General features: G+C 31.7%; 1 protein-coding gene across 1 annotated transcript; it reads right to left on the bottom strand.

The window, feature by feature from the left end:
• Positions 1-2,987: 2,987 nt before the first annotated feature.
• LOC130796835 (monothiol glutaredoxin-S6-like) lies at positions 2,988-3,702 on the bottom strand. Its single transcript, XM_057659235.1, has one exon. It carries the CDS (start codon positions 3,617-3,619, stop codon positions 3,299-3,301), a length of 321 nt encoding a protein of 106 aa, XP_057515218.1. The 5' UTR covers positions 3,620-3,702; the 3' UTR covers positions 2,988-3,298.
• Between the last annotated feature and the right edge of the window lie 8,508 nt (positions 3,703-12,210).

Raw genomic sequence — 12,210 nt, 5'->3', positions numbered from 1 at the left:
AAGAGATATTGCAGAAGCTTGTTTATCGTATTAGTTGATCCGTTACATTAGAGCAACATGATGCACTTTTGGAGGAGCAATGCAGAACACATTAAGGGATGACCAATTTACGCTAGTTCATGCGATCCGTGTTCCAGCAAAATCATCCATATCGCATCCGCCATCTTAGATTCTAATTTATGAAACTGTTTTATGAATTTCAGATTATTTTAATATTTGTTGGTAACATTTAAATAATTTTTTATAAATATTTTAATTTACAAATATATTGAAAATAAAATGGAAATGGTGAGTTGTATTACGACTAAAATGGGCAGTCGGAGGATGCATGTCCAAAATTTGATCTTTTGCCTTCCTACTGATTTTTGACTATTTTACAATCAAAAATCGAATCTTTTTCCAAAATATTGTAATTTAGGAAAATAATTCTCACTTTACGTCAAAGGGAAAAATAATTCTCTATCTACCGTCCACGTCAGACAGATTTTTTTAAAAAATTATTCAGAGCAAACCGCCATCCTAGATGGCGATTTGGTAATTTTACCTAACGGTTTGCTTTATTCTATAATTTAAAAAAACCAACAAAAATGCTAAAAATATAGGGCATAGGTTTCAATCCCACAACCTCACTACTTAGCAACTTAAGTGGTAACCATTGAAGCAAAGGAACTTTTATGAAGGAACAATACCTATGCACTAATTTTAACTTTGTATTTTGAGATGAGGTAAATCTCAAAATTATTACACGAAGCAAAAAGAATTCTACTAAAGTAAACCGCCATCTAAGATGGCGGTTTGGTATTTTCATCATTCGTATCAAATCATGTTTTTCGTGAACAGTAAAACGGGAATTATTTTCCCAAATAGCATTATTGTGGGAAAAGACTCAAAAATCAGTACAAAAAATTTTCTTTTTTTTATGTGAATTTCAATAAAATATTTGGAAAAATAGGGGTTAACTCTTTTGACTGGATTTTAGCAGGAAATTAAACTGTCGATATATTTCGGTAAATTTCCTTCCGTCATCACTCTTTTACATAATAATGTATATATTTTGAAATAAATGTGGAATTACTATTAAAATATAAATTAGGGTCTTTGACTTTAGCGGTCTTTTTGGTAATCGGTATAAAATGGTAGAAATAGTTATAGAATATTAGTATAATTTTATCTCTTGATAAATTTGATGATCGATCTTATTCTTCTTCAACAAGCTCATTTTCTTCACAAAATTCATTCTAATGTATTACCACTTAAATATATGATAATAGGTGGTAATGGAAAATTGTGAACGAAAAAATTTTTTATTGATCAAATTTTCATTACCATGATAATGACATGATATATATCATGAGAATTGGTACTACAAATCATTGCTATTACCACTAATAAGTACCATTAATCAAACGGGCCTTAAAAGTACAACAATATAAATGTAATTTTTTTTCATCGGTTGTGGACAATGGACACAAAAAGTCGCTTTTGGTTTGTTTTTCTACAACACAAGCAAAAAATTCCAGGTTATGTTTTTCGCTTCCGTGGGTTTTAGCTGAATCGATAGAAAAAAAGACAATCTCATATGCAGTCGTACGATATTAAATGAGTCAGCACACTATATGATCAGTTTTAAGACTTATATAATCACTTTTAAATCATATGTGATAACTTTTACTATTGTAAGTGATTACTTTTAAAGCCTATTTGATTATTTTTAAGGCATATGAGATTACTTTTAAGTCTTATGTGAGCACTTTAAGACATATGTGACCATTTTTAATTTAATGTGTGATAACTTTTAAAGCTTATGTTAGTTACTTTACAAGTATATATGATGACTTTTAAAGTGTTATCACTTTTAAAACATGTGTGATCACTGTGACTATTATAAGTTTTTACTTTTAAAGTCTATGTGATCACTTTTTAGACCTATGTGATTACTTTTAAGGACTATGTAATTACTTTTTTGGCCTATATGATTACTTCTTTTGCATATGTGGTCATTTTTAATTTTCAAGTCCATCACCACCACAAAACACAATCACCTTAAGCTTTAAAACTGATCACATAAGTCTTAAAAATGATTACATATGTTTTAAAAGTGATCACATATGCTTTAATTTACTATGTGATCACTTTTAAAGCTTATGTGGTTACTTTTAAAGCATATATGATCCGTTTTATAGCATATGTGATCACTTTGACTATTATAATTGATTAGTTTTAAGGCCTATATGATTATTTTTAAAGCTTATATGATTACATTTAAAGCAGATGTGATCACTTTTATAGGATATGTGATTATTTTTAATTTTCAAGTTCACCATCATCACGACCTTCCCAACACACAATCTTCATAAGCTTAAAAAGTAATCACAAAAGTCTTAAAAGTGATCCAATAATCTTTAAAAGTGATGACATAGTAAAATATAAATGAGCACAAAGCCAACTTTTGGGGTCGATGTTCACAACCAACGCAAGACTTTTTGCATGTATCTAACTCTGTTGACCAAGATTTGACACAATAGGCCCTTTAAAACTAACACAAAAAGGTTATTTTGTACTAGTGATCCTTAATCCATGATGATATCATATTATATAATATTATAAAATAACTAGAAGATTTTACATTATAATTTTATAAAATTTTATCAAATGTAGCATTTTATATGTATCTATGATATTCAAAAGATTTTATTATATTAGTTATGATTTAAATATTAAAGGTAAGTTTTTCAAAAAATTTATTAAATCAAATTATTAAATCATACAATCATATCATATCATTCAATATTATAAAAAAAAAATTCCAAATGACAATTTTATAGAATTTTGCAAAATGGAAGATTTTTCCAAGTACAAATGAGATTGTGAGAGATTCAAATCATGTTCACTCAAATATACAATTGCATCTTTTTAACAAACTTCGTGCATTGCATGAGTTTATATACTAGTACCTCAAATAATCCTTGGCCCATTTCAACGCTTAAACCTCAAAAAAACGTTCATCAAACCATTAACCTATACTAATAAAAATCATCTTCAAATCATTATTAGATACAAATTTCATAATCATCAAAAGATAATTACATTATTGGTATACTCATATATTAATACATCACTGAAATACACTATAATTTCAACGATATATGATAGTGCTTCGAAGAAAAACACTCTCTAGAAGACATTTTATTAAACTCCTTAACTGTTGTAGCTAGCTGTCTACAAATTTGAAGTTCTTAAACATCTCTTATTCTACTTCTAACTGCACATCATCAACTTAAACAAAATTAGCAGATCGCTAATTCCTGTTCCAGAGCCAAATAGCACCTGCATCCATAAGCATCTTCACAAGTCTTCCTTGCACCTGAAGACTAATCACATCATTAGGCCCACCCACAAAATTACCCCCAATAAAGATGGACGGTACGCTAGGACTGCGGCCCATCATCTCCAGGACTCTTTCAATGTCACGCCCGTTAGGCATTTGATCGAGTTCATAAACAGTAGGATTCGCACCAAATCCGCTAATCAGCTGCCTCATTGAGTGGCTTACAGGACAGTTCATCTTGCTGAAGATCACCACAGCTCTTTGTTGCACCAAACTCTTCAAAACATCCATTCTTATTATTAATCTGAAGGAATTTTATTGTTAGATTGAGTAAAACGCTTCAACAGACAGGTCTATTTATAACCGCGTTTTCAGACTGATAACTCTTGTTTGTATACAGGAACTGATACTATTAAGCGGATAAGTTCCAGAAGTTATAACCCAAAAAGTGAATCAGCTTTCAAATTTCTCTTTTCGATTTGCAATCTGTACATGAAAATGACTTCTTACATCGTGCAGGTTATTCACCTTCCGTAAGGAATCAAGGACATTAGTCCTATCCTGGCACATTGTATGTTTTACTCTGACACAAGAAAAGAAAACCAAACATAAAAGAATCTAACAACATTGACTTTGCAGCATGCGTCAACAACTGATGATTGAAGTCGCAAAATTGATTTTATATTCTATCTATGACGGAACCAATTTAATTAAAAGTTTAAACTTATATGAATATGTTATAAACTCTAACACGCCCCCTCACATTAGAGCCTTTATGCTAAAAATATAGATGCAACACATGCCCTTATCAAACCTGGGGTTTAATATTCCACTTTGGGGTGGTGGAGATTCGAGCCCACTACCTCTTATTACGCTGGTTTCTGATATCATGTCAAGAAACCAACTCAACCAAAAGGTTGAGCTTATCGTTGAGGCCTCATGATATGATTTATATACTTTAACACTATCGAGATATCTATCTTGCATGAGAGTGTTGGAAATACTTGCACATAATGAGATTTATTGTTTCCCAAAATCATATGGTAGTAGGTGGATTAACTCTTGTGGGCTCAAGCCCACGGGTGTTCCATGCCACGTTGAGATTATGTAATGAATTGTCACGGTCTAATAGAGAGCCCCATTAGACTAGAAAAGTAGATGCAATATAGGGCTCACTCTTACATGATGCATAATATTTTACTTGAAAAGTTGAATGGGTGAGATAAGAACTCTCTAGTATACCATGTTATCCACACATAGAAATCTAGAAGAAAACTGTTGTACTTGTCCTTCTTCTACTTACATGATCTAGTAGATCATCCAAAGAAGCAAATTGATCAAATTCTACGTACGTAAATGCCACGTGTGCAGTTAAATAAGAACTTTAGCTCAACTGAACTCGAAGAGCCAAAAGACAAATAGAAATGCAGAAAATATGGGATTATGAGAAGCTGCTCTCCAACGTATTACTGCGGTGTCCGGCAGCAATCGTCATTCCTAACAAGATACAGAGAACAGAATATATGGTTACTTTGTGTACCTTTCATATGTACATCTGGGTATTGATTCTGCATTTCCAAAGATTTTTTTTGATTTGACACAATACAAAATGTGGAAACTGAAAACTAAACAAGTACAACAAAGAATTCTATCAGACATATTACGTTAGCCTTATCGTTTTTGTATTTTCTTTATTAGTATTCAACGCCTGTTGTAGACATTAAACGGTGATATATTCACTTGATCATTCTGACTGCAATCTTTTTCTGTCTGTGAGGATCCCGCCAGAGCGTCTTCTATTTTTAATTGTCCGTTAACTAAATAAGAATCATTCTCAACGAGTCTATAAGAAGTGATCCCATTTTTTTCATCGGATCTAGGTAGAGACCAACGATCTTGAGTGACCGATCCGGCAGAACAACTCAAAAGATAAAAAACTATTGTTAATTTCTTTATGCTCATTTCAAGTTCGAAGTACCATTTATACAAATAAGAATGAAAAAATTAAAGAAAGTAAATATGAAATAGTTACGTAAAATTACTACTGCATTGTTATTCTTATATTAATGAAAAGTTACAAAAATGTTGGCATGTGCTCGTTCGAACACCAATAGTACTCAAACGCTCGTTCGAGCAACCTAGAACAGAGTGATTGTTCATAAACTGAAATTTTGTTTCATTGAGTATTGTGTTGTTATACATAAACATTTTACGTCATTATTAACTGATATATATAAGTTATATTGATGAAAGGATTTGGATGAAGCCATGCACATTATTCTATAAATAAGAATATATATGTTATATTGATGAAAGGATTTGGATGAAGCCATGCACATTATTCTATAAATAAGAACGGGTGCATGGAGATTAAACTCACTTGTTCATCAACATTTGATTTTCTGATTTTTTCTCTTCCTTTCTCTCATTCACTTGAAACATAAAAGAAAGTTAGCATTCTCCTTAAATACATAATCATTTAGTTCAATCAATTTGTACTAATTGCTTGGATAGATTGATTGTATCTCATTGTGAATATCCATTTTCAAACTCAAGTACTTTCGTGGGAAAAATATTTAATGTGAAAACCGCAAGTGCACGGTGTACGTATAGATGCGGGTTCAACACAAGAAAGTTAGGAAAAATAAGTTGCTAATTTCTACTCCCTCCATTTCTTTTTAATTGTCCCATTTCATTCGGACACGTCGCCAACGCACTAATACTGCCCTTAATATCTCTAGTTGTACATAATTAAAAAATATAAAAACTAGATATTAATAAATCTTATGTTGGGACGAATCAAACAAGATTTCATTTGATTAAGTTTTAACTTATAGATTAAGACTAAAATATAAATTAAGAGTCAACAATGAATAGTATCCAAAATTCTAATTGGACGTTGGAAAAAAAAAACGAATGGGAGTACTAATTATATTGCTTGATGAAAAAAGATAATTTGATTGGTTGTTAACTAATAAAATAAGAATGCAATGAAAATTAGTTTTAAAACTATATAATGAAGAAATCTAGGGTGTCGGAAATCCCCTAAATTTTTGTATGATCAAATTTAAATCAGTATTTATTAATGTCAAATTAATTACGTGATTAAATAAGATCTTGTTAATCTCAAAGTCTCGCTCTGATGATTAAGTATTCAATTTAGACCCTATTAATTCAATTCTCACACGCTAGTTTTATTGAACGAATTAATAGAATTTAACCGAAATTTACCTTAAAGAAAAATCGATCCTAATCTCACACGCTAGTTCTATTGATTAGTTCAACAAAGTATATTTAATTTGGGGTTATCATCACAATTTAATCACTTTTGATCGGGACTTTACGTCCTTCAATACTAATACCGCAAGTGCACGACGTAGCGTAGTACGTCATCAAGTACGGATAGAATATCCACAGGGAGCGGGATGTATATCAAAGGATTCTTAATCAACTAGTTGGTTCAACAACGTATATATAGATGTTTGTTGGTGTAATTAACTAAAACAAGCGAATAAAGACTAAAGCTAAAATTAAGTATAAAACAAGTAAAGATGCTAATTAACCAAGAATATAAGATCAAAGGCAATACAAACACATCAAAAGGTAATATGTGATGAAGAGGCAAAGGCTAGGCTTTCTCACCAAAGTAGTGTTTACTAATCTTCAACCCAAGGTCATAGATATGGGTTATGGGGAAGAACACATCTTGGATACTAATGTTCTTTCTCGAGCAACAAAAGCTTCCTAAAACATACTCAACTCCTATTCTCATTGAGCTAAGCATATTTTAAGACATGGAGCACACATTCATTATTTCGAATCAAAACATCTACCTATTCTCATGGAGATGATTCAATTTTCAAGCATAGACTATTATTAGAAATCGACTTTCACCCTCAATCCAATAACACTACAATAATAGTAAAATCCATCTCAAACCTTAAACAACACAACTGATGTGCTCGTTTTTAGAGCATATTTATCTCCTCATTGTAGTGTCACGTCTCGCGTTTTAGAATACTTTTTACACACTTTACGCATGATTTTACCTCGTTCTTGTCTCCATGGTGTTTTGAAGTAATTTCAGGTATTTTCGGAGATTTCAAGGTATTTTACGTTGCGTACGAGACTTAGATGCTTTAGTCGAAGATTAGACACGCGTACCAAAGCTTTCCCAAGCATTCCAAGTCTTCCTCAAAGTCCCCGCAAAGTCCGAAAGGCATCCAAAGCTTCAAAAGACGAAAATAGGCAAAGTAGGAAAGCATTCGGCCGAATTGATGCTCCATTCGGGCGAATGTGCTTCTATTCGAGCGAACCATACTCAACTTTTCACTTTTCTTTCTTTACGCCCATTATAACAATTTAGATTATTCATTTATTTCTTTAAAATTTAAATATCACAAAATTTCACAAAAATAAATTAAATGAAAAGAAAATACAGTAACACTAAAATAAATTATTATTTTCCAGAATTAATTATTTTTAACCCAATTTATGAATTTCCTTACTTTATGCGTTTTTTTTAGCAAAAATTAATAATAATACTTATACTCAAGTATAATTCACGAACAATTTATATCTCATATATATATATATATATATATATATATATATATATATATATATACATATATATATATATATATATATATATATATATATATATATATATATATATATATATATATATATAATATATATATATATATATATATATATATATATATATATATATATATATATATATATATATATATATATATATATATATATATATATATATATATATATATATATACATATATATATATATATATATATATATATATATATATATATACATATATATATATATACATATATATATATATACATATATATATATATATATACATATATATATATATATATATATATATATATATATATATATATATATATATATATATATACATATATATATATATATATACATATATATATATATATACATATATATATATATACATATATATATATATATATATATATATACATACATATATATATATATATATATACATATATATATATATATACATATATATATATATATACATATATATATATATATATATATACATATATATATATATATATATATACATATATATATATATATATATACATATATATATATATATATATATATATATATATATATATATATATATATATATATATATATATATATATATATATATACATATATATACATATATACATATATACATATATACATACATATATATATATATATATATATATATATATATATATATATATATATATATATATATATATATATATATATATATATATATATATATATATATATATATATATATATATATATATATATATATATATATATATATATATATATATATATATATACATATATATATATATATATCTATATATATACATATACATATATATCTATATCTATACATATACATATATATATATATATATATATATATATATATATATATATATATATATATATATATATATATATATATATATATATATATATATATATATATATATATATATATATATATATATATATATATATATATATATATATATATATACACGCACTATAATATTCAATATGGTTAGTGAGAGAAAGCTAGTGAGAAGAGCTGTCAACCCATCCCATCACCTGTCCTCAAACAGTAAAAAGACCAGGCAACACCGTGCTCCTCGCCGGCCTCCTCATCCTTCTTTTCGACCTTTTTTCCGACCTTATTCCACCGTACAGAGAGCCGTTCAGGATGCACCCAAACCCCTCTGTGTTTGTTTTAGAAAATTTGAAAAAAGCTGCCCAGAATCTAGGCTTAGAAGGCGAACCGACAACCTTTCTTCCTTGCATCTTCGAAGATCTTCCCAGCAATCAAGTGGTTGTGTTGGTGGTAATCGAGGATCATCCAGTCCCTTGTGGAGGTTTGGACCCCGAGAGCCCCACCGACTATGTTATGATGCACTTCATAGCCCTCCTTTTATTCTGTTCGTGGATAACATCCCGGAAGGTATGTCCTTGAACTTGCTCAGATGTCTCTTTGGTAAACACGGGTATGTGGAGGATGTCTTCATTTCAATGAAGCCCAGAAAACACAAGAAAAGTGCCTTTGGATGCGTCAGGTTCAACAATTTTCAGAATGCGATGAATGCTAAAAAGTGCCTGAATGGATTTATTGTGACTGGTTCGAAATTTAGTGTCTCTATGGCCAAGTATAACAAGTATGGGTCTGAATTTAGGAATCATAAAAACAGTTTCGATGGAATGTCTGCTCAATTCAAATTAATCAGAACACCGTCTTTCAGAGATCACAGAAAATACTCTGATGTTCTCATTGGGAAACAGAAGACGATTTCGGATGAAGACAGGGACCCCAAAATCATCCCTATCTGCTTCACATTAAATGCAATTGAGAATGAAGACAATGTGAGGATGTTAGATAGAGCTGTAATTGCAGAAAATTCGGAGGTTATACATCTCAAGCAGGCAGAAGCTGTAGTCTCTGGCTTACTCAACTCTGTAAAGGGTATTTTTTCCCTCTCCCCCACTAAAATTCTGATTGTCTTTGATTCTGTGGATGATGCTATGAATGCTGGTTTTGAAAATAGTGTCCTTTGGTCTGTTTTTGATGATGTTAGACTATGGTCGGAGGGTGAGTGTTTTGATGATAGGCTTGTTTGGTTAGAATGCTTTGGTATTCACCCTAGATACTGGACAATGGACAATGTGAGGAAGATTGGTGAGAAATGGGGCCCTGTTTTGTCCATTGATAACAGAGTAGATGATGTGTGTAGACTTACCTATGCTAGGATGCTTGTGAGAACTAAAGCACAGAATAAGATTGATGTTAGGATTAGGCTCCAATATGAACATGGCAGCTGCGATGTGTGGATAAAGGAATGCGCGTGGTATAAGGAGAAACAAAACAGAACTGAACTGGACTGTACTGTAGCCTCTGATGGTGCATATGTTGACAGTAAAGACCCTTGTAATTCTGGGCATAAGAATGGAGAAACAACTTAGAACGAACCAGTTTGCGCCTCCTTTACTGACCCTATTCTGTTTACATTGATGAATAGACCCGTATGGACTAACGTATATAAGTGGGTTGACCCCATTGTGGGGGATGAGACGGCGGGTTGGCTAACGGTACATGAAGAAGCTGAGCCTCGACCCTGTAGTCAACCTGATGTGGTACTGGCTGACATTGATGTTACCACCTTTGTGCGTAGTCAACCCAAAACCCCCCGAGGTAGACCAAGAAAGAAAAGAAACCAACAATATGATTCTCCTTTGCCCTCCCTATCAAACAGCAGACTGGAAGCCTTAAATACTTGGTATACAGCAAAGCTCTTGGGTATCTCATCCTCCGATGAAGGGGCAGTTGTTTCTGGTCTCATGAAGTCGAAAAGGCTACTAACCATGGAAGGTAAATCCAGGTGAAATGATGGAGCAGGATGTTCCTATGGAGTATACCTATTATTTTGACTTTAGATGAATTGTTTGATTTGGAATATTCGTGGAATTGGGAAAGGTGAGAAAAGTGTGTCTATTATGAAGATAGTGGAAAAAAGAAAAGTATCATTCTTGGGACTAGTGGAAACAAAGCATTGAAGATCGATTAGAAATAGAATGAAAAGAATGTGGGGAAATGACGAATTTGATATCTGCGAAGTGTATGCGAGTGAGACAATCCGGGAGAGTGATCGCTTCTTGGGTCACAAAAACATTTAGTGTCTCAAATAAACATTCGGGGAACAGATGGATCCTGTTGGAAGGTCTTATTAATAGGCAAAACTTTGAGTGCTGTGTGGGAGTGATCTATGGAAAAAATGATAGAGTAGGAAGACATTCTCTTTTTGAGGAAATCAAGCATAAAGTGGTCGCTATCAATAAACCTATCCTCTTGATGGAAGATTTTAATGTTGTGTTAAACGCTGGGGAAAGAATCGGATCCTTCATATGCGACCTGAGTAGGAGAGAATTCTCGGATTGGATAGAAGCTTTGGGTTTGATTGATATTCCATTACAGGGTGTTAAGTTCACGTGGAGACTTAATGAATCAATAAGCAGATTAGATAGAGGCCTGTGCTGCCAGTCGTGGCTTAGAATGTTTCCGAACTTGAGTATGTTGGGTCTAGAAAGAAGCTTCTCTGACCATAACCCTCTCCTTGTATCACTAGAAACGGAAAACATCTGGGGCCCAAAACCTTTCAGATGCTATGATGCTTGGTTTTTGAATCTGAAGTTTAAAGACTTCCTCAGCAATGAATGGCAAAAACATCCTGAATGAATCCCTACAGCACAAGTTGAAGTTCCTTAAGGCTCCCCTGAAAACATGGCGAAGAGAAAATTTTGACTCCATGGATAACAAAATCTCCGACCTTGAATCTGTCATACACGACCTGGAAAGAGCAAGCGTTGTCAGGGACCTTAATGACATGGAGCTAGCAAGGTTGAATGCAGCATCTAGCCTTCTACACCAATGGCTTATAAGAAGAGAAAGAGTGTGGAGGCAAAGAGCCAGATTTTACGGTTTCAAAATGAAGGATTACAACACAAAATTATTCCATGCCGCGGCTACTTTTAAAAAAAAGAAAAAGGAAATAATCCAAACAAACATCAATGGCAGGGCTGTCCTAGGGATCTCAAATCTCAAAGATGAAGTCAGGAATTACTTTGCACAGAGATTTAAACAAGAACCTATTCCGAATTTTGACTTCTGGTTGGATAACCATCCGAAAATCTCAGCAGCACAAGCAGAATTCCTGGAAAGAATCCCATCGATTGAGGAAGTCAAACAGGCTGTATG

Source organism: Amaranthus tricolor, chromosome 12 (assembly GCF_026212465.1).
Source record: "Amaranthus tricolor cultivar Red isolate AtriRed21 chromosome 12, ASM2621246v1, whole genome shotgun sequence".
NCBI lineage: Eukaryota > Viridiplantae > Streptophyta > Magnoliopsida > Caryophyllales > Amaranthaceae > Amaranthus > Amaranthus tricolor.
This window is presented reverse-complemented; position numbering and strand designations above follow the sequence as displayed.

What these genes read in the sequence shown, in the direction of transcription:
- LOC130796835 (XM_057659235.1), bottom strand. Translation starts at nt 3,619, where the DNA reads ATGGATGTTTTGAAGAGTTTGGTGCAACAAAGAGCTGTGGTGATCTTC.